The sequence below is a fragment of the Muntiacus reevesi genome, chromosome 8 (assembly GCF_963930625.1).
Source record: "Muntiacus reevesi chromosome 8, mMunRee1.1, whole genome shotgun sequence".
Lineage (NCBI taxonomy): Eukaryota > Metazoa > Chordata > Mammalia > Artiodactyla > Cervidae > Muntiacus > Muntiacus reevesi.
The window spans coordinates 72,228,895-72,253,432 of record NC_089256.1 but is presented as its reverse complement, the minus strand read 5'-3'; the positions used below and the strand labels follow the sequence as shown (position 1 = coordinate 72,253,432).

Here is a 24,538-nt window from a genome sequence, read left to right as displayed (position 1 = left end):
GGATGACCAAACCTTCCTAACACTGTTTGTTCCCAGTCTGTCCAGAGATATAAAACCTTATTTTTAAAGGAATTTTCTTTTTTTTTTTTTTTTTTTTAGTTTGCTAAACAATTGCCCTAAGAGTCCTGAACCAGTGGATTTGAATACTTTCAGAATATGAGGAAGCTGGAGATGCATGGCTATTCTCAGAAATCGTCTTCGGTGTTAGGTTAATGCATAGTGAGATTTGCCAGTCCTTCCAGGGGACAGTGACCTGCTTTTCTCTGGGGAACTTTCAATATTTAGAAACTATAAGTCAGTTTATACCTAAGTAAAACAAATGTGTTAGTTAAAGGAATAGAGTCCAACTAACATACAGTGAATCTGAATTTGAAGTTAATGGAGAAAGGAGAGGGGCAGAATATTTATTATAGTAAGCTACTCTGTAATTATAATGTGGAAGATTTTGTGCAGGAAATGAGTTTTGGTAGTTTCTGGGACATTAGACTTGAAGCTGGCTCTTATGATAAATCCAAATTGGGTTGTTAGTGGAAATTTTGTGATTGTGTTCACAAAGCTCTTAAACATCCATTGGACCATTGGATAGGTCTAAAGGTTGGGACTATGAATTTTCTAATTTCTTTTAGTTTCTTCTCAGACTGTACCATATCTCATGAATTTTAAAGGATGCATTTCTACTCCCATTTTAACACCCTTTGAATTGTCATGCATCTTTAAATGTCAATTAAAGGCAACATTTTTTTCTTTATTAGTAGCAAATAAAATTTTTTGATGGTATCGTAGACTTGGTGGAATATGATATTTATAAAAATATGCCCCTGTACTACACGCAATAACTTGCATCATTTGTTTTTCTGCTTCTTACTTTGTCGGGCCATAGTCGAGATTCTAGACTTTGGACCACTAACAAACATAGATGAATTTAAATTTAATTTTTTGAACGAGTAATCCCTCTGGGAACCTCACTAGTTGAGAGATCTGTAAATTGCTATAAGCGCATCACAATATACATATAATTGCTAACAGTTCTCATGAAAAACCTGCAGAGTGGTGTAAAATGAGAAAGCGAATTCTTGAAAAAGGAAAATTTTGTTTTTTTAAATAACAGATTCAAATAGAATCAAGAATCTCTGAGAAAACCTTTCCAGAATATTTCACAGATTATATTGGCACTTTCAAAATATTCATGAAATTTACCAAAGTTGGAAGGTGGATACACGCCTTTGTAGGTTATAAGCTATTATTTTCATTCTTTTTCTTGGGTAGGGGAGCTGGTTAAGGAAGTGATGGAATAAAGGCCTTCAAAATTGTTGATATTTTTCAGTAAAATGAATCACTATCAGATTGTTTTAGGGTTTAAGAAAACCTAAGTATTAATTTTTTCATAAGATTCTATATTTTGTGTAGTATGTTTTTTAAAAAAAAACCCTTTGTAGCGACATACAAAAAATGAAAAAATTTGCATGCAAATACCCAAAAGGGTGTAAAAGTTGAGAAGAATAAACAAAAGTTTTAGGGAAGAAAACATTCTCTTTTCTGGCTCAAGTGAGAGAAACACCAGCTGAGAAGTTATCTGCTTTTTATTAGTAGATGTGTTACCCATGTGTAGAATTGTTGTCATTCTTTATATACATATTCTTAAGAGAGTTGAAATTTTGTAGCTGACATATTTGTATAAGTTGGGATTGAAAATGAGAAAGTATCTTGATTATCGGATGTTTAATGCCTGACTATTCTGTTGCAAAAACCTTTGGGTTATAGTTATAGATAATGAGACTACTTAATATGAGGTGAGTTTTGTTATAATTTCATATGATAATACACTTAAACAAACATATAAACTATAATATCTAGATGATTTCATATATCGTAAAAACTTATTCGTAGCATATAAATGTGAAGATATAAATATTTAAGTAGTGACTATAATGCTGATTCTAATACTGGTGATCTCAATAACCTAGTACAATTTAAAATGAAAAAAATAAACAAAAAGAAAAAAACAATGAAATCATAGTCTCCCTCAGGTTTGAACTTGGCAGTAAGTACTCTGTTGTTCGGGCTTTGCCTGACACCTGTTGTGGGTTGAGTTTCCAGCTGCAGAGGCTCATGGGTCTCCAAAGGCATGGAAAATTCAGGGATTCATAGCTCAGTTGGTAAAGAATCCGCCTGCAATGCAGGAGACACCGGTTCGATTCCTGGGTTGGGAAGATCCCCTGGAGAAGGGAAAGGCTACCCACTCCAGTATTCTGGCATGGAGAATTTCATGGACTGTGTAGTCCATGGGGTCGCAAATGGTTGGACACGGCTGAGTGACTTTCACTTTCATCATTAGTGAGCTGGCCGTGGTGTGGGTGAGAGACTGCTAGTCTTCTGCCTGAAACAGACGTGTTGACTGTAAACAGCCCAGGGCAGTGATGCTTCTCCACAGCTTGTGCTTAGAGTGAGAGTGTAATGTTTTTATTGACAAGATAGGTTGTTAGGATGGCCAGTGCGGATGCAGTTAGAAGCCACACCACAGAAGGAGAGGCTAAAGAAATCCCAAATGGTTTTGTCTTTGGGAGGCCTGATGAGATTTAACTCCCTAAGTATCTGAAGAATTGTTTTATGGGCTTGAGATTACGTTTAGTCTGTAACACTCTGAGGCACAGAATTCAGATTTCTACTTATTAAAAGGGAGAAAACCATTATCAATTAAGATTTATAAAAAATAATTTGCTGAGAAAGTGGATTCTATATTATGTAAAATATTCTGGACACCTACTAGAGAATTTGATCAGCAGTTCAAGCCTTGAGTTAGGAATTGAACTCATTCAGTTCAGTTCAGTCACTCGGTCGTGTCCAACTCTTGCAACCCCATGGACTGCAGCATGCCAGGCTTCCCTGTCCATCAGCAACTCCTGGAGCTTGCTCAAACTCACGTCTATTAAGTCGGTGATGCCATCCACCCATCTCATCCTCTGTCGTCCGTTCTCCTGCTTCCAGTTTTTCCCAGCATCAGGGTCTTCTCCAATGAGTCAGTTCTTTGCATCAGGTGGCCAAAGTATTGGAGCTTCAGCTGGGGAATTGAACTGAATGACCTTTAAGATGCTTCCGACCCCTGAGGGAATTTTGATTCTGTGATCTTGGCTGTTAACTAAAAACAGTTACAAAGAGTTTGTCAAATGTTTTCCCTGTTTATCTATTTTTAGGTGCATAAAGTTTCATATTAAACTATTACTGATGCCTGGTAATCATATAAATAAATGCAATACTTGTATAGACTGCCTCTTTTATTTTTTAAATGATCTCAGTTCATCTTTGTTTTTTTTTAGATTTATTTATTTTATTCATCCGTTTTTTGGCTACCCTGGGTCTTTGTTGCTGTGCACAGGCTTCCTCTAGTTGTGGCGAGCGGGGGCTACTCTGGTTCTGCTTGGGCTGCGCCGGCTTCTCGTTTCGGTGGCTTTTCTTGTTGCAGCACATAGGCTCTTGGAGAGCAGGCTCCAGTGTTGCAGCTTGCCAGCTCTAGAGCGCTGGCTCAGTAGGTGAAGTGCAAGGGTTCAATTGCCAGGCAGCATGTGGGATCTTCCTAGACCAGGGATTGAACCCATGTACCCTGCATTGGCAGGCAGACTCTCAGCCACTGGATCACCAGGGAAGCCCTAGACTGTTTCTTAATAGAGTGTTTATTATTTTGTGTTACATGAAATTCTGTGATTTTGTTGTTGCCATAGGAGTATAATCATAGTTGCTTTATTATGCTTTATTATGACTAAACTGGAGGAGTATTTTTAGCCAAATTATAGTCATCTTTGATACATATTTAATTAAATACCCATTAATTGGATAAAATTTATGGAACTTGGCTGTCTTTTTTCCGCTCTTCACTTTTAAACATTGTGCTGAAATTACAACTAAGCTAATTTGACTTAAAGTAAGTACAAATGAGATGTGCTTCAAGGATCTTGGATGTGCGTACTCTTTTCTCTTACTCTTTTATTTATTTTATTTCATTCTTTCTAAGTTATTATTCATCTGACTGATTCATAGGACATCTGCATCAAAGCCAGTGGGGTATATAGGTGAGGGATGAGGAAGGTCGAGCTGGTCAGCCCGTGAAAGGAAACAGATTCTAGAGGTCTGGAAATCAACATTTTCAAAAGGCACCAGAGATTCTAATGTAATTCACATTTGAGGCTCGTTTTTGTGTTCAGTCACTCAGTCGTGTCCGACTCTTTGTGACTCTATGGACTGCAGCACACCAGGCTTCCCTGTCCTTCACCATCTCCCGGAGTTTGCTCAAACTCATGTCCATTGAGTTGGTGATGCCATCCAACCATCTCATCTTCTGTCATCCCCTTCTCCTCCCTTCAATCTTTCCCAGCATCAGGGTCTTTTCAAATGAGTTGACTCTTCCCATAAAGTGGCCAAAGTATTGGAGCTTCAGCCTCAGCATCAGTCCTTCCAGTGGATATTCAGGATTGATTTCCTTTAGACAGATTTGATCTCCTTGCAGTCCAACGGACTCTCAGGTGTTTTCAATACTACAGTTCAAAAGCATCAGTTCTTCTGTGCTCAGCCTTCTTTATGGTCCAGCTCTCACATCCATACACGACTACTGGAAAAACCGTAGCTTTGACTATACTGGAAGGATTTTAGGGATTGTCAACTAACAGTTTTCTTCTACAGTCTGCAAGGATAGGCCTAAATGACATCAATGCTACTGCTCTAGAAGGAAGCATGGAAATCATTGGGTTTCTTTTGGGTTGCATTTGAGGCATTAACATGCACAGTTAAGTGACTTACCCAAGGCCTTATGGATTGGATCCCATATCTCACTGAGCTTCAGTTGGTTTTGATGGAGTGTGTTGAAGATCAGAGTTTTTAAAAATACCATTTGAAAGCTGAAATGAACCATTGACCAGTGTCTATATTACTATCGTGCTTTTTTTGAGTTGCTATTTTGAGTATCATACATGTGCTCTGATCACAGACCTTCTAATGCATCATATTGAATTGGAAAACAATTCAGTAGAGATTAATTGGGACCATGTATTTTCTGGGTGTGGTTTTTCTGCATGGTTTGAATTTTCTCCTCAATCCATCAGATTATCTCCTTCTTTTGTGTTTTTGTTTGTTTTTGTTTTTCCTTCCTCCTTCTTCCATATTCGATATCTGTCTAGTTCCTTGTTTCTTTTTGGAGAATGTCAACTTGCTGCCCCTAAACTTTCTTTCTCCTTGTTAAGCAGTCTTCACTCTGTTCTAGCAATACATTGCCTAACAAACCTGACCTCATATCTGTGACCAAGAAATTTTTAATCAGATATTTGTCATTGTTTTACTCTTGTAAAAGTGAAGGTGATCACTTATTAAGTATGAGGCTTAAGGTGTATCTCAGTAGAAGGTCTTCAGAGACTTGTGCATATGGGAGTTATAGGTAATATCGCGGGGAAGAGAAGTCACAAAACAATGGTTTCTCAAAGACAGTGATGGAGAAGAAGAGTTTGAAAAAGACTTATTCACATCTTCTGATACTCACAGTTTAATCTGAGTAGGGATGTCTGAACTGGAAGGGGTGTAATGTGAACATTTTGCCTTGAAGGGATTTATGAGTTGCTCATGTTTGTATATTGTGTATATTGTGGTTATATTGTTTAACCGTTGATGGCAGTATAAGTGAAATCACTGTTTTTTGTTTTTCATTAAACGTATTGATAATTCTGCATTTTCCTTTTCTTATCTATCCCTGTAGATCTGGTCTTGGCTATTCCTGATTGGCTGGTAGTTGAGTGGGTGAGAGAAGTTTAAAATTTATCCTTCTCTTGAAAAGCTTGCTTTTTTTTTTTCTTTTTAAAGCTCAGAAAGAACAGCGGTTAAGCAGTTAGGAGATCTTTCTGGTAATCTATTCCCCAAGCTTAGACTCTCTGTTTTCATTTGTCTCAGGCCCCTTTGTAAATGAAGGGTTGGTACTTGGAATTGTGGCTTACTTAGGAAAATTTTTTTGTTTGTGATGCAGCAGTGTGCTAGGACAAGAAAGCATCTATGCCATAAAGCAGTCGGCTGCCCCTCAAACAGTAACTGTGTCAGCTCATTTTTATAGCTGAGAAAATAACCAGCCAGAGTGATCCAGCTGTCCTACAGTTACTTGAAGGTGTTTACTGACTGCCTTTGATCACACTTCAAATAGGAGAGTCTAATCTATTTGTGGTTGTTATTTACTGTCAGTCTCAGCCTGCCCTTTATTTTTCACATACAAACAAAAGAGTAAATGCAACAAGCTGTGTAAACATATCTGGTCTATAGGAACTCTCACTTACTCTCTTGGCCTCCTCTGCATGGTTTAGGTAAGGTAGACGTTAGAACTATAAACTGAACTAGTCATCTCAAAGCCCATTATTAGGTCCCAGCCACTGGACAATTTAGAGGATTTTCATTAGCAGTCACAACATTTTTGTAAAATTAAGTTAATTTCAGAAGATTGCCAGTCTTCTGTTGAGAAGCAACTTCCAACCTGACCTGTGTGATTGTGAATGAGCAAATACAATAACCTTATAGACTGGAGGAAAAATGGCATCATTTTTCCTGGTAGATAAACTGTAATTTGTGTTCTATGGATTAGTGTTTTTTTTTTTTTTTTTTTTCTATTTCCATAATAGCTATTAGTTTTCTTTAGCAGTTCTGTGCCATGGATCCCAGACATTTCTCTCTTTTTTTTTTTTTTTTTTTTTTTGAGGTACATGAGTTAAAAGAACCAAGATAGTAAGCCATGTGGGGATGCTGTCAATAAAATTCCTTTAGAATGTTGTTAAAGGCTTTCCCTTATGGGAAGCATGCTTCTGGTGGGGGATGGGCGGGGTGGAAAGCAGAAGAGCCTGCCTTGAGGGCAATTAAAAGGGATCCTCTGTGGTTGACTTAAAACCTCATCAGAGCAATGGATACTTGAAACCCCACCCCACCCCACCCCCAAATATACTGTGTAATAATATGTTGGTAAAGCTATACATTATTATTTGTAATTCAGCTTTCAGGTGGGTGATGTTTAAATGTTCTTTGATTTCTAACAGATGGATAATGTAAAACAGCCCTTGAGAGGAATGCAATCATATACTGTTGTCCGGTTAATGACTCGGTGCTATTTTCAAACTTGCCCCTCTTCAGCATGACCTTGGAGTTGTAAGGAAGTGCAAATTTGCCCCTGAGTTCTTCACAGAGTTATGAACTATTTGCTGTCCTGCCTTTTATTTACTGTTCTGTCCTTCCCCGGAGAAACAGGCTTGTTGGTCAGCCAAATAGGGTGGGAATTGAGGCCTGGGTAGGAAGAGTGGGCCGCGTTTTACTCATCCCTGGGTCAAGAAGATCCCCTGGCAGAGGAAGTGGCAACTCACTCCAGTATTCTCGCCTAGAAATCCCATGGACAGAGGAGTCTGGTGAGCTACGGTCCAGGGGGTCGCAAAGAGTCGGACATGACTGAATGACCGAGCATGCACAGTCCCTTTCGTAACCCTTTCTGAGACCAGAGAAGGCTGGTGAGAGAATGAGAGAGACCCGTTTAAAATACTCAGGGTCACAGCGAAGAAGGTCTGCCCCTTTCCTGCTGGCACAGTGCTTAGTTGCTGTCTCTGCCATTGCCCTTCTAATGAATAATCTTTCTTCTGATTTTTTTCTCTACAAAATTAATAGGCTTATATCTTAAAAACATCAGTTTGCATTTTATTTCAGTACATTTAAAATAAGTACTCTGCCCTAATAAATTTTTACTTTCAGCAAGACTCTCTTGGAGTGTTCCACTGAACTTACACTCACCCATTCCAACTCAGTTTTTTTGGCAATTTCCTCTTGAATTAGTTATTAGCTGGAACACCAGTTCTTGGGCAAAAAGGGTCCTCATTTCCCTCAATAAGAAAATGTGACGGACTCTCTGATGCCCTTGATGGACATAGAGAAAACATGCAAGGAAAGATTTCCTTCAAAAGGCTTTGCAGTGAATGCCTTTTTTATGACTTTAATTTTGCTGTGAACTTTTGCAGAGACTTCTCTTTGTAAAATATCAGGAGCCCATTCTTGGTATTAATGAGTTGTATTTGTATCATTCCTCAGAGCTTTGAAGTTTATAAGGTCCTGATTTAAGTATAAATAAGGAAATCCATGGATTATCTTCCATTAAAACCTGACATTAAAAATCAAAGACAGACTGAATCTTAGTGTTCATTTAGGTAAGTTTAACTGGGAGGATGATACTGAATGTTTTCATCTGTGGACTGGGTAAGTTATATTCCAAGTTTGAATAGGATGAGAAAGTTTAGCATGAAAAGCAGGGCCCTAAGACCTCGGAAGGTCCAGTTTCAGCATCAGTCTGGATCTATGAACTCAGCATCCTGTGTTTTGGTTTGCCCAAAGATGAACCTTTGGAACCATTTTTCATAGACCTCCTATCTAATTCTTCAATCAGTTCTGTTGTTGGACTAGATTCTTACCAAATGCTCATGCAGTTTGAGATGTCTGGGCCGTGTGCCTGACTCCACGCCGAGCTACACAGTTATCTGTCAGAGACATCTCAGGCCAGAAGCAGGACCGAGAGCTGCATTCCCGCACCGCCCCCCACCCCACCCCCGGGCCGCACTTCTCTGCACCTGTGCATTACTCATTCTGCATGCCATTCTCTCCATAATTACGAACAGAAATTCTTGTTCTCTTCAATGTCATTGTGTCCTTGGCATCCTGCTCAGGGTCTGGCAACTAGATCGGGTTCAGCAAAGGTTTGTTGAACAGAACAAAGCAGCAAGCAGGACTTCTAAAATCAGGAGTTGAAGGCTGTATTACTGGCCTCTCTCATGATATCGAATATCGTTAACAGTCTCAGAGCTTGTATTTCTGCAGCCCTGACTGTATTTATTTTTAAGCTTCTTATTTTATGCTGGGGTATAGCCAAGTAGCAATGCGTGATAGCTTCAGGTGAGCAGTGAGGGGACTCAGTCCTACATATCTGTTGTTATTTAGTTGCTAAGTTGTGTTGGACTCTTTGCGACTCCATGGACTGTAGCCTGCCAGGCTCCCCCGTCTGTGGGATCTCCCAGGCTAGAATACTGGAGTGGGTTGCCATTTCCTCCTCCTCCAGGAGGATCTTCCCCACCCAGGGATCTAACCCAGGTCTCCTGCATTGCAGGCTGATTCTTCACCGCTGAGCCACCGGGAAAGCCCCCAGCCACACATACACATGTATCCATTGTCCCGCAGACTTCCCTCCCATCCAGTGTAGCCCTGAATTTAAATCAAGTTCTTTTTAAAACTGTGTTAGCCATCGTGCCTGTTGTGAATGGATTCACTAACTTCCTTTACCATTCATGCCAGTCACTGGGAGTTTTAAATATGCTCCTTCTACCCACCGTGGATGATTGTTGTCCAGCTCCAGTGCTCTTGGCCTCTAATAAAACAATTGCTGCTTGTTTATGTAGTAGTTAGTAACATTTCCGTTGTATAGAGTCTCCTGTGTGGTGTTTAATCTCTTAGAGCATCTTGTACAATAAATGTTTTTTGAATTGAATGTAATAAAATATAAACTAATACAGGAAAATCACTCTATAATCACTCAATAAGTATATAGATTTTGTTAATATTTAAGCCTTAAGAAAGACTTGATAAAGTAGATAACTCAACTTTATTGAAACTAAGGAACATTGGGAGTGATGAAATTTAATCTGGTGTGAGATTAAACTCTCTACTCCTGATGCCCTTATAACAGCTAAGTAACAGAACAAATTCAAAGAGGAATATTGGGAAAGAAAATGTTGCATTCAAAATGGGAAACATACTTAACTAATGTCGCACCTTCTTGTGTTTTGAATGGGTAACTGTTAAGATGGTGGTTTCCCATTATTTATGAGTTCTATCGGCAGCTTTGTTTTGTGAGTGGTTTACTTCAGGAAGACTTCAGCAGGAATATTTTAGTCACTGGGCAATTTGTTGTTATGGTCACTTGCTACTTTTAAGGACAATGCTGAGCCAGACTAGAAATTCTTGTAATAAAGCCAGTGTCAGAGAGAAGTAGAGGATTGACTTTCAGAAAACAAAGGCTGATCTTCTTATTTATAGAGTTGTCCAGACATTTAGAAAGTTAGACACCTGCAATTTTCTAAGGTTTCCTAGAAATTATGGAAAGGTAACAGGTAGTTTTGGGAGAGGTAGGGCTAGTAATTAGGGATGGGAAAGTAGATTACTATGGCAAAGCAGCTATCTTTCCCTTTTAAAGAAATTTATTCCTTATTTTTTAATCAACATAATTCATGTATCTTGAGTGCATTATTTTTTAAAAGGAGAATATTATTTTAAATTAACAAGATGGAAAAACATTTTTAGAGAAGAAAATGTGAAGGGCAAAACAACTCTCTTGCTCATTTGAGAGCTCATGTAACTCTTTATTTGTCTTTCTGTTGCTGCTGTTGTTCAATCACTAAGCTGTGTCCAGCTTTTTGCAACCCCATGGACTGCAGTTTGCCAGGCTCCCCATTCTTCACTATCTCCTTGAGTTTGCTCAAACTCAGGTCCTTTGAGTCAGTGATGCCATCCAACCATCTCATCCTGTCGCCCACTTCTCCTTTTGCCTTCAGTCTTTCCCAGCGTTAGAATCCTTTCCAGTGAGTCAGCTCTTCACATCAAGTGGCCAAAGTATTGGAGCTTCAGTGTCAGTCCTTCCAACGAGTATTCAGGGTTGATTTCCTTTAGGATTCACTAGTTTGATCTCCTTGCTGTCCAAGGGACTCTGAAGAATCTTTTCCAGCACCACAGTTTGAAAGCATCAATTCTTAGGTGCTCAGCCTTTGTCATGGTCCAACTCTCACATCCATACATGACTACTGGAAGAGCCATAGCTTTGACTATACAAACCTTTGTTGGCAAAGTGATGTCTGTGCTTCTTTTATAGGCTGTCTAGGTTTGTCTTTCTGATGAATTCTCTATTAACCTCTTTGTTCATATTTCTCTTCATGGCACAATGTTAAAGTTGTTTTTAAAATAACCATTATTTGACCAAGTACTGTACCGGGCACTATATGCATCAATACAACTCTCAGTCCTTGGAGCAACCCTTAAAATTAGTTCTTGTCCTTTTTTTTGTTTGTTAACTGAGAAAACTGCTGATCTGTCAGAGAGATTTTAAGTAACTTGCCCAGGGTCATGCTAGAAAGTGATAGAGCTCACATTCAAACCCAGGCCTACCTAGCTCAAAGGGTTTTCTTCCTGCGCTGCTCAGATTCTTCTCTTTCCAGTCTGTTTCCTCTCTGGCAGGATGACTGGGGGAAGAAGAAGTTACAGATTGGAGAGACCAGTACATCTGAACCAGAGAGATGTGCAGTCTGTACCTGATTGCCTATGAGAATTACACTTTGAGAGAGAGAAAAAAAATGACTTTGCAGCAACATTTTAAGACACAGCAAAACTTACTCCTGAAGGAAAGCACACTGAGCTAAAAACTATAAAACTGACTTCCAGACCCTATTGTTCCATCACCTGCCTAATGCTCATCTTGCATCTGGGCCTCACTGAGGCCCTCACAGTGAGACCTCTCCCAAATCCTGCGGGTCTTCTAACAGCTCATTTCTGTAATCACTAACATGTTCATAGGATGATGATCATTTAAAATCTTGCTGAATTTAGACAGTGCCTGAAATGCATCCTTGTGTGTGTTTGTTTATATATCTATACCCCATAATTAGACCATCAGTCCCTTGATGACTGAGAATGCAGCTTACTGGTATTTTGCATAGCACAGTGTCTAGAAATAGCATCCTCCCCAAAATTAATGTGCGAGTCATGAAATGTGCTCTAGGAGATTTGTGTTCAGTTGCTTTTTGGTAGTTTACCCCAGTTTTACCATCTTATAGTTTTTTGATTATGTACTCATCATGTAACATTATTTTAGAAAACTTAAATAATTATTAAGGTGAAATTCATATAATATTAACATGAACTATTAGATAAAATCAGCTATTTTAATTCATTTGCATTTAGTGCATTTGTGGTGTTGGTCATTCACTTCTTTATAGTTCTAAAACATTTTCATCACCCCAAAAGGAAACGCTTCAATCTTTTAAGCAGTTAATTTCCCAAATCATTCCCACTGCTCAGCCATCAGAAATTACAGATCTGAGTTTCATCTCTGATTTATTTATTCTGAATATTTTATGTACATGGAATCACACAGTATGTGACCTTTTGTGTCTGGCTTCTTTTTTTTTTTTTTTTTTTTTTTAACTTTTTTACTTAGTTTAATATTTTCAGCCTTCTAGCATCTATCAGTGCTTCATTCCTTCTTGTGACTGAGTAATATTCCCGCGTGTGTGTATTATATCAGAGTGTATTTACCCATCTTCCCCAAATGGACATTTTGGCTCTTTGTACCATTTGACTGTTGTGAATAGAGCTGCTGTTTTTGTGTGTTTGTTTGAATCTCAGTTTTCAATCCTTCTGGGTGTATTTTACCTAGAAATCATATTGATGGGCTGTATAGTACTTTTCTGTGTAGCTTTTTGAGGAAGAGCCAAACTGATTTCCACAGCAGCTGTACCATTTTACATGACTACCAGCAGTTGTGCAAGGGTTCCAGTTTTTTCACATCCACACCAGTACTTATTTTCCATTTCTCTGAGAATCGCTGTTATAGGAGTTTGAAGCGGTGCCTCATTGTGGTTTTGATTTGTTTCCCTAATGACTAATGAGGTGGTGAGCATCTTCTCATATTTGTTGGCTTTGTCTTCTTTGGTAAAATGACTGTTTAGGCCCTTTATTCATTTAAAAAACTGGGTTGTCTTTTTGTTGAGTTGTGAGAATTATTTCTGTATTTGGGATACTAGTTCCTTATTAGATACAGAATTTGTAAGTAGGGTTTGCCTGTCTTATAGGTTGTCTTCTCACTTTGTTACTAATGTCCTTTGCAGGAGGTTTTTAATTATTATGAAGTCCTCTTTGTTGTTTTTTCTTGTGTTGCTTGTAGTTTTGGTGTCACATCTAAGAATCCATTGCCAAATGTAACATTATGAAAATATAGCCGTGTTTTCTTCTAAGGGTTTATGGTTTTAGCTTTTATATTTAGGTCTAACTTTTGTATATGATATCAGGTAGGAGTCCAAGTTGATTCTTTTAGTCTGTTTGAGGCCTCTTGTAGTTTCATATGAATTTAAGGATTTGCTTTTCCATTTTTGCCAAAAAGACTTGGAATTTTGATAGAGGTTACATTGACTTGGCTTCCCTGGTAGCTCAGCTGGTAAAGAATCTGCCTGCAATGCTTGAGACCCTGGTTCAATTCCTGGGTTGGGAAGATCCCCTGGAGAAGGGATAGGCTACCCACTCCAGTATTCTTGGGCTTCCCTTGTGGCTCACAGCTGGTAAAGAATCCGCCTGCAATGCTGGAGACCTGAGTTTGATCCCTGGATTGGGAAGATCCTCTGGAGAAGGGACTGACTTTGTAGATCACTTTGACTTAGTAGATCACTTTGAACAGTGTTGCCATCTTAATAATACTGTCTTCCATTCCATGTCTTTGTTTAGGTGTTCTTGGGTTCCACTTCTTCAGATCTTTTACTTTCTTTCAGCAGTGTTTTGTAATTTAGGTGCAGAAGGCATTCAGTTCCCTGTTTAAATTTATTCTTAGGTATTTTATTCTTTTGGATGTTGCTGTAAATAGAATTATGTTCTTAATTTCCTTTTCAGATTGTTCATTTCTGGTGCATAGAAACATAACTGACTTGTGTGTTGCTCTTGTACCCTGTAAATTTACTGAACTCTTTTTTTAAATCTAATAGAGTTTTGTCTATGGAGTCTTCAGGATTTTCTGTGTATGGGATGATGTCATCTGCGAACATGGGTTTACTTTCTCCTTTCCAGTTTGGATGTTTTTTGTTTTTCTCCCAGTTGTTCTGGCTAGGACTTCTGGTTACATTGTTGATAGTGATTTTGAAGGTGGACATCCTTCTCTTGTTCCTGATGTTAGGGGGAAGGCTTTAATTTTTTCACCATTGAGTGTGATGTTTGCTGCGTATGCTTATTGTCTTTTAACCAACTCAAGAACTTGTTAGAAACTCTGACTCTTAGGATCCACCCCATATCTTCTGATTCTGAAACTAAAGGAGGTGGAATTTAGTCATCTGGATTTTCGGAAACCCTCTGGGTAATTTTGATGTGTACTAAAGTTTAGGGACCACTGCACTAGAGTTTAAGCTTAGGTTAGGACCTGTGTTTTATCTCTCTATTCTTTTTAGTCCTCATATGGGATGAATTAGTGTTGAATAGCTTAAACAACAACAACAATGTTCCCAAAGTGCCTACATAGTCTGTTAACTTGTCTGCATGTCTCAAATCACCATAAATAACTGGAGATTCGTTATTGGACATTCACAAGATTCACCAGAGGACCTGACATTTTGTATTTAGTCTTAGACCCATGCATGGCAAGCAGCGCAAGTGTACTTTTATTTAGGCTGTTTGTCTTGGTAATTGCTTTCACCATAATTATCTGGTTACCTACTAGCTGTGGTCTTATCCTCATGACTACTTCAGCCAGCATGAAATTCTCTTCTGGCTCTTTGGAAAGATCTGGAGTCTTTTGTTTTTGTTTTTAATAGGGCTTATTGGATTTCATCACATCCCTGTTTTGCCCTTGTTTTATTTTTCTCATTAGTTTTCCTTTACCTTGCTATGCTGTGCCCTCAGTCCTCTTACATCCTTTTTCCCTCTCATTCTTTTTGAACAAGATAGTATTTAAGTTAATAAGCTAAGAATGTAATCTAGTGCTACTAATGACTATTGTTGAAACTAGCCATTTGGACACACAGGTACTAGTTTATATACAAATACAGTAATAATATTCTATTTATTTATTACTTGTTTACCTACCGGTGAATATTCAGCTCATAAAAATACATTTTCAAAATGGCAAAATCGTGGTATAATTAATTATTTATAGCTGGTATATTTCTGAAACTGGTTTAATGATAATTGATACCCTGGATTCCCATTTTCCACCACTTCTAGGTGTCTGAACCTCATTTGCACATCCTCCTCCAGTCAAGAGTCAATCTAGTTAGCTCTTCTCTCAGGACAGAATATTCTGAGTATATTAATAGTGTCAGAGCCAGGGGTATCTCCATGTGGGAGCTGTGTGGGACCACCAGTAGCAGGGAAGAAGCATAAAGTGAAGTAGAATGGGCTTACAGCCTTGGTGGGGGCATAGCTCCATGAGCTATGTGTGGCCCCCAAAATACACCATTGCTGAACTTCCCTTCAGTCCCTTTGATATGAGAATAAAGTTGTAGGATCCTTGCATGAATTACTATTGGTTGAATAATTAAGCCATTCTCCAGCCTTTCTTGTTCACAGTTTGTTATAAGTAAATGAAAAATCAATTCGCTAACAAATGCTAGCAGACTTTTTTTTTTCGCTAGCAGACTTTTAAGATGTCAGACCATGTACATGAATATTGCAGTTAAAAATTTTTAATGACTATAAATGGATCATAGTTCTTATTTCCGTGTCACATCTTATTCAATGAAAAAGGCTGAGGCGGGGGTGGGTAGGGCAGGTCTTGACTGTTGAAGTCACAACCTAAAAGCTGAAATTGATCAAATCTCCCAAGACATTTCTTCATGGAATTACTTGACTTTTAGCTAACATTCTAATTCCAGTTCTAGAAATTGTACATGTGGCGTCTTTTATCTGTCTGTGGAAGAGCTCAGCTTCTTAATTAGTTTCTCAAAAAAAACAAAAAAACAAAAAAAAAAACCATTTCAGATAGTATTTTGAAGGTGTATGTTTGGATTCAAAGTGTTTCATCTATGTGTATGTATATTTGTGTAGACTTACCTTTATGTGCCAAGAATGTTTAAATAAAGAGGGTTTGAGATATCTTAAGTGATTAAATTTTTTTTTCAAGTTTAATAGATCGATGATTTCCCAATACAGTCAAAGAGGAAGTTTGTTTGGAGACTGTGTGGCTTTTTTCCCCTGCCTCACATATCCTGTGTTGGTGGTTTGAATAAGAAGAAAACCATTTTCCACTGTATTCTCATAGCTATATCCTTGAAATCTTGTGTCATGAGATCACCAATTAAAAAATCAAAAGTTATCTAGTGATTCTAAAAGTTTAGGAAGAGAAGTTTGTATTTTAATTAGGGAATAATTATAATAGTATAAGGAGGTTCTCAAACACAAACAGTTGAGCAGAAGCACTTAAACTCATTGATTGGCAGGTACGTATTTAGGAAGACAGTGACTTTTCTCATACCACCACTGTGAAAAGGGATTTTATTCTGCTAGCTGTTAAACTCCTGAATGCCTGAGGGTGCAATGGTTTATTTCAGAAAGGAGTGAAATCTTAAGGTTCCAAGGCAGAGCTGAGTTTCAGAAACCATTACTGTATATTTCGCAATGCTTTTTGAAAGGGTTTTGATGACAGTGACAAGAGGAAGGGGGAACAAGCATGGTAAAGTCATTTGGCTACTTTTGAAATCAAGGCCAGGAAGAAAACATTTTCTGGCTGTAAATCACTGACTTGTCTTACATTCTTTAAAGCATTTTATACAAATGACTTTAACAGTTTTAGGGGTCTCGCCTGGGGTTAAGAGACTGTTTGTCTGGTATACAGTTTGGTGATTAAAAAGTAGTACTTTATTGAGGTGGTGGCATTTCTGTTCACACTCCATACTGTCAACTATTTGACATTTGTCTGATGAGGAAGTTATTGCCGTTAAGTCAGTGTTGTACAGAGTATATGCGTGTTGATTTTATGTGTTGCAGGGACATGCACTTTAAAAAAAAAAAGTGCTTAAAATCTAATTGTAATGAAAGGACAGGAGAAAACAAAAAGCTATAAATAAAAGAAGAAACTGTAAGGATTGCTAACATTTTGATGAGTGATTATTGTGCCATGCCTGCCCTAAGTGCTTTTGAATGAATTCCTGAATTTAATCTTTAAATCCAGTCCTGTGAGGTAGGAATTGTGGTGGCTCAGATGGTAAAGAATCTGCCTATAATGCGGGAGACCCGGGTTCAATTCCTGGGTCAGGAAGTTCCCTTGCAGAAGGAAATGGCAACCCACTGCACTGTTCTTGCCTGGAGAATTCCATGGACAGAGAAGGCTGGTGGACTGCAGTCCATGGGGTCACAAAGAGTTGGACGTGGCTGAGCAACTAACACTTGATAAGTGAGGCTCAGAGAGGCTAAGTGAATTGTTCAAAGTTACAAAACCGGTGTGAATAGTGAGCTGGGAAATGAAACTAGACGGAGGGTGTGGTTGTAATGCCTGCTTATAGATCTGAGTTCATTGACCCTTGTATTTCAAGGATAGTACTCAGGCTAAAGGTAAAATAGTTGCTTATGATTTTTTTTAAGTGAATCAATTAAAATAAAAATATATAGTAAATACCTAAATGTCTTAATGACTATGGCAAAAATGCTAAAGCTGATAAGAAGGGTGAATTTGGAAAGTGCCTTCGGTGATAGATGAATGTATTAGTTTGACTCATACTTAAAAATACCTTGGGGTCATGGAATTATCCTTTCTTATGCCACTGTCATGCTTTGCTTTATCTGATTCCCAGTGTGTTACAGTGTAGAGACTACTGTGGTATTTGGTATGTATTTAGATTATCGGATAGATAGTTCAGAGCTTTGGCACGTTGTACGTGAAGTTGCAGTGACTCAAGTCATATGGAATGTTACATGAATATTGGAATCTTTTCTGCCCTTCTTCTTTATATTTTTCCTATATGTGCAGACCTTTCGATGGGCACCCCGACATCCCTGTTCCTCCACACTTTTCCTGAGAAGTAGTTCTAACAGTGGATTGTACTGTGAGGTGAAAGGTACATTGTGGTTATACGTAAATACAGTACTGGGTGCCAGGGTCTGTCTTTTTTTGCCTAGAAAAGCGTATTTTTTTTTGTTTTTGTTACAGCAGGGCAATTTTCATTGCCAGCGGCACAACACACGTTAGGAGAAAGCAAATAAACAACACAGGGCACTTGGAGCCAGGAAGTCACATCTCAGACTCGAAACATGGCTTTGGATTGACGTTTGGGATGCGGGTTGCTAAACAGGGGAGCCACCTATCAAACTGAAAGCCTGTAACCTGAGGTCGTACTCTTCCAGAGAAACTATTTAGTCACAGAATCTTTGGAAGGGTGTCCAAAATTGATTTTGATGTTATGACAGTTAGTTTCCTTGTAATTAAATATTTAACTCAAAGTATGTCTTAGGTAATTGATGATCGCCTTGCCTTTCATTGTTTGCCTTAGACATGCCATTAACATTTGTTGCATTTAATATTTTGAAACTAACCTTTTGTTAATTCAATGCTTTACTCTGAAATAATCCAATTAAATTTTGTATGAGGATTCCTAGTAGTAGTAGTGCCTAGTTTTAAACATGGTCTATTTTTACCCCCTTCCTTTTCAGAGATATGTCAAATTCAGTGGGTTTGGAGTATTTTTAAAGGTCTCTTCTATGTCAAATTAATGGCGTGTTACAGTAGCTTGCTGAAACAATAATCAAAATAAAAATTTTAAACCCAAAGCTTTTTTAAAGCAGAAGAGGTAAACTCAGTTAAAAATTTACTTGCTTAAGCATGTATTAATAGTACATTCTTTTAAAGGCAAGAAAGGAAAATTTTTGCCCCACTTTGTTAGAATACTCTTACCTGCACAGCTTTAGTTTATGGAATTTGAGGCTTTGGGAATAATTAAATCTTTATAAAGAGATTCATAGCAGTTTTCCTCCTTCCCAGCCCCTTGACTTATGCAACTGGAGAATTCCTTTTCATCCATTTCGGATTTAAGGCACGAGATACCAATTATTGAAGAGAAAATAGTCAAAATAATTCTCTTCAGTTTTGATAATATTTAAACATACCAGTGATTGTTTTGAATAATGTATATTTCTTCAGCTGTTAATATCTTACTCCTTCCTCTTTTAGGACCTGCTGAAGTTCCCATGATGTCACCCAATGGATCCATTCCTCCCATCCATGTGCCTCCAGGTTATATTTCACAGGTAAACCATTTAATAGACTTCTCTACCCACTGTTGGCCCTGTCACTTCAAAAGAATATATGGCTTCAAAGACTCATCCCGGGATTAATTTAGTTAGGAGAGTGGTAGCGTTGTGGGGTGTTTTTGTTTTTGTTTGTTTTGGCTTTTTATTTTTTGTGTGTGTGCACTTGGGTACCACATGTTCTCTTCTGGATTCTTGCCGCTTGACTTCCCAGAAAGTCAGTTGGAGGCAAACACAGTAGGGTTAGGAGACCTCCTTCCATCGAGGTGGGTTTCACCCTCGACCGTCTGATGGTGGTTTCTTCATAAAGTCTACTGCCTTAGGGACTTCCTTCCGCTGTACCCCGATTTGCTAGTTGGGAGGGAAGTGTAGATTCAGTTAGCAAAAATATTAAAGGAGACATAGTTAACATCAACAGAATCTGTGCTCTGTTCTGGTGTCCTAATTTCTCTGTAATGTGGCACAACTTGGTCTTGGTGAATTACAAATATAATGTGAGAACTTGGCTGTTTGTACTTAAATTTCTCTGAAATTGGATTATTTAAGTTAAAAAAAAAAAGAGAACAGCAGTTTAAAAAGAAGTGGCAATTTCAGAGGTATGTTGGAAGGATTTTTAAAAAAAGGTAAACCTATACCTGGATAAGGTTTAAGGTCTTCAGACTGCCTGGAACATGGACATCTGGGTATACTTGAGTTTTTGTCCTCTCTCCTAGGACAATATGAACTCCTCTCTGCACTACTTCCTCCCCTGAATACCTAACTAACCAAGTCTTCCCTCCACTTTTTACCTTTGTTTTCTTTTTTCTTTCCTGATTATGAAGGCATCTTATATTCATTGGCAAAAACTCTGAAAACACAGAGAAGCGTGTAAAAAATATTTGTAAGTTTAAATATAAAAATATTTATAAATGTAAAAATATTTAAATAGAAAAAATATAAATATAAAAATATTTATAAATTTAAATATAAATGTTATATTTAGCATTTTTTGGATTATAGTCTTCCAGATTTTTTTCTTTCTCTCTCTGTCTTCTTTTAAGGTGGATCAAAAATGTGTAATTTTCTGTTTTAATGATTTTGCTAGAGTGAAAAAATTGGCAGCTACATAGGAAAATTGCTGAAGTTTAGGCAGGAATCAAAGATTTATCCTTCTCTGATGTAAAAATTCACCCTTTTCTTCACTCTCTAAGCCATAGTTTAGCCACTATAATTTTATTTTTTCCATCCCTACTTTTTTTTATACAAGCCAATTTGACATCTTTTTTTTTTGAGTAGGCAGAATATTGGCCTGCCTTTGCCCTGTTGCAAATAAATGACTTGTTTTACACAAGGCTTTGTAAATAAGGATCCCTGAAAGGAGAAAAGGGGGCAGAGCAGCCCTTGCACCAGGACCCAGGATGATGGATCACATTCACGTCACCAGTCAATTAACAGAAAAGAACAAGGAATGTAGAATTCTATTATGTCTCCCACTCATTTATTTTGAGGAAGTGTTTCATTCTTGTGAAAACAGAGTACAGTTCTCACCATTGTGATGGTTGAAATAACACCTCCTTTTATGCTAAAGGCCCATTTAAGGAATACCAGTTAAAGATTCTAGTGGAGGGAAGCTGTAATGTGCTTTTTCTTGCTAGTGGCGTTGCTGTGACTTTACTAACTGCCAAACATTTATTAGGTTTCCTAGGGAAAATAGAGAATTTTAGACCATGGTGTATTTCTGGTTCTGAAAAACTTTGATAGAAAATGTAAGTAGAAAGAGGAAAAGCAAAGCTGTAGACTTACTTTCATAAAACTGATGATGGAAGTATAGTGAGACACTTTCTCAATTCAGAATTATGGCAGTGTGTGCTCAGACATATTGGAAGGTTAGTAAAAATGGAATAATTTGGATTCTGAATTGAAAAAGAGCAGGAATACTCCAATCTAAAATAAAAATTTAAAATAAAGTTGATGGAAATATTCCAAAAAAAAAGAAGACGAAAAGTGCAAGAAACGACCTGTAAGGCATGTGTTCAGTTTCATTTAGATTGGGCTTTCTGATCAGAAGATGGGCCCAGAGTTAAATGATCCTCAGTGGTAAGTATTATAATGTTAATAATATTGGATAGTGAAGTGTCTAAGTAAAAGAAATTATTACAGTGAAGAAAATTGAGAGCCTGAAGCACAAAGATGTACAACATCTTCTTTAAGGCTGGCCATATACAGACTTCAAAGAATGAAGAGGGTTGGAGCCAAATATAAAACATCTTCGACTTGTCAAGAAGCAGAATATCTTTTTGTTATTCAGTTGTGAGGAGAAAGCATCACTTAAAAAAAAAAAAAAAATCCCCCTCCTGGCTAGACATACATAAGAATGCCCAATACTAGTCTATCACTATCCAAAACAATTTTACTTATTAACCCCACAGTCCTTTTCCTCAATTACATGCGGCTTCCTTGTTCAGTTCTAGAGTTGGATGTACATTGCATAGAAGTAAAATTAAAGCTCTTTGGTTTATGAATTCTTCAACACTGCCCTCCTTTTGAGAATCGCCTATACCTGTTGTCCCATATTGCTATCACCTTAAACTTCTGTCCCCTGGCCTTTTCTCAACTACATACTTTTGTGCCCATTATTTCTCTCTTCTTGGAGAACTCAAGAGCCCTTCTTTGTCTGACAGTTCAGTCATTCTTCTATTCAAATGCCCCTCCTCATTGTGACCCTTTTAGAACCTCCAACACAGAGATGGTTGTTTTGTTTTATTCTTTCAACATCTTTGGTACTTTCTCTGCATCTCTGTCATGAAACACAATACATTTTATAATCATCCCCAAGAATCTTGGTGCCTCTTTGGGATTGTATCTGAGAATCTAGAGTTCTGCCTGGTAGGTAGCAGGTACTTGATAAGTGCTTTTAAATGTAAGTGATTGGCCAAGCTGAAATAAAGTAAATATATGATAGATTCATAGATTGGATTCAAAGATGTGCAGGTTCAAGTAGAGTAATAAAACACTTGATAGCTGGGAAATTGACAAGATCATAGTGATGTATACTTACAAGGAATGAAAAGCTCTGAATGTGGACTTAAGAGAGGGGAATGCAAAGATAATTTGGTAGAGGAAGAAATAGTGTCCTCCACAGCAGCATGGGGACAACTGGTTATCCAAACGCAAAAGAATGAATTTGGACCTCTATCTCACATCATATACGAAAATTAACTCTAAATGGATTATGGATGTAAGTGTAAGAGCTAAAACTACATAGCTCTAGGAGTAAAATTTTATAACCTTGGAGTAGGCAATGGATTCTTAGATGTAACACGAAAATCAGAAGCATCAATAGAAGACAATAGATAAATTTGACTTCATCTAAATTAAGACTTTTTATGCTTTTAGAGTCACCATCAATAAAATGAAAAGAGAGCTCATAAATTGGGAGAAAGTCTATGCAAATCATATATTTTAGAAGAGACTTGTACCTAGAATATACCAGGAAATCTTACAGCTCAGGAATAAAAAGATAAAAACCCCAGTTTAAGTATGGACAAAGGATCAGAACAGACGTTTCTCCAAAAGCACTGTACAGGTGGCCAAGTAGTACATTGAAAGGTGGTGAACACCAGTAACCATCAGGGAAATGCAGAGCAAAACCACAGTGCAATGCACGTCACACACACCATGATGTCTTTAGTCTGAGAGACAAGTAATAACAAGTGTTGGTAAGAATGTGGAACACTTGGAACCCTCCTACGTTGCCTGTGACAATGTAAAATAGTACACTGCTTTGGAAGATATTCTGGCATCTCCTCAAATGGTTAAACATAGAGTTACTATTGTTGTTGTTCAGTTGCTAAGTCATGTCTGACTCTCTGCGTCCCCATGGACTGCAGCATGCCAGGTTTCTCTGTCCCTCACCATCTCCCTGAGTCTGCTCAAACTCATGTCCATTGAGTCAGTGATGCCATCCAACCATCTCATCAGAGTTACCATATGACTCTGTTCTTCTACTTCTAGGTAGATATCCAAGAGGAGAGAAAGCATATATTTACACAAAAAAGCTTATCTATGAATGTTCATAGCAGCATTTTTCATAATAACCCCAAAGTGAAAACAACCCAGATGTCCATCACCATATGAATGGATCAACATAATGTGATATATCCATACAAAGGACTGTTGTTCAGCCATAAGAAGGAATGAAGTACTGATGCATGCTAAAACATGGATGAACCTTGAAATATTATGCTAAGTGAAAGAAGCCAGACAGAAAAATCATATACAGCATCATTCCACTTATATATAATGTACAGAATAGGCAAATCCATAGACACTGAAAATAAATTCGTTGTTGCCAGAAGCTGGGGAAGAGAGTATTAGGAAGTTCCTGCTAATGGGTATGACATTCTTTTTGGAATCATGATGATGTTCTGGAAATAAATAATGGTAATAGTCACTGAACTCTGAATATACTAAAAACCAGCTGAATCAGACACTTTAAAAGAATGGATTGGTGGTATGTAAATTATATCTCAGAGCTGTTACAAAAGAGAAGGGGGAGATAGTGACTAGTCCTAATTATTAATCAGCAAACAATGGCACAGCTGGGAAAAATGGTCCAGCCTGTGTTGCTGCCTGGGTTGATGATGGTAATAATACTATGTATGCTCTGCTCAATGCTTTATTTGCATCTCTAGTTTTCACCATCCTAACTTTACATATGAGGAAGCTAAGACCCTGAGTTGAATCAGGATTGCAACACAGGCATTTCTGAATTTACTGACCGTTTTGCCACTATGATATGATCTCAGAGTTAGCGACAGAGCCTCCTTTGATGGATACACAGTTTACCCTTAAATAACAGACTCAGTTATACTTGGATTTTTTTCAATACTAGATAATCAGTACTGCACAATCTGTGGTTGGTTGACTCTGTGAATGAGGATATGGATAAGGCTGATTTTAAATTATTTGTGGATTTTTGACTGTGAGGAGGGTCAGTGCCACTAACACCCACCTTGTTTAAGGATTAACTGTGTTTGCTTCACGTTACATTGCTTTCTGACTGTGGGAATGTGGATGTCTGCTTGTACGTCTCCAGTACTGAAACACCAGCTACTCATGCATGAGATGGTCCATCATTGTAAGGAAATTGAAGAGGGAGGCACGTAAATGATGAAAGAAGTGTTAAAGATGTTACAGAAGTCACTCTAAATGGAGTCAATGAAGAAATTCTTGGTTGTAGAATTCATTCCATACTTTAGTAGCTAAAAGTACTTTAAAGACTGACTGGTAAACTTGATCAAATTGACAAAATACTGATGTCAGTATTGAGCAGATGGTCTTAAAGAAAGAGAGATTTGGAGCTGAAAAGACAGCTCTGCTCCAATGTACAGTCAACAGCACAGCCTGTGTTTTCTTAGGTTGAGAAGGACTGAACTGGCTCTCCTTAGAGATAATATAGACTAGGGCAGGAGATGAGTGGAATCTTGTCTGAGATAGTAGGCTTATTTCTGTTGTTGTCGTGTGTGTGTGTGTGTTGGCG

General features: G+C 37.9%; 1 protein-coding gene across 6 annotated transcripts in view; it reads left to right on the top strand.

Annotated features, from left to right (window-relative positions):
• FNDC3B (fibronectin type III domain containing 3B) overlaps positions 1-24,538 on the top strand; it is a 350,375-nt gene that overhangs the window by 167,384 nt on the left and 158,453 nt on the right. For all 6 annotated transcript variants that reach the window (XM_065942284.1, XM_065942279.1, XM_065942281.1 and 3 more), the window contains one exon: positions 18,941-19,017. In XM_065942284.1, the coding sequence (XP_065798356.1) occupies positions 18,941-19,017 (77 nt within the window). The remainder of the gene's footprint in view (positions 1-18,940; positions 19,018-24,538) is intronic.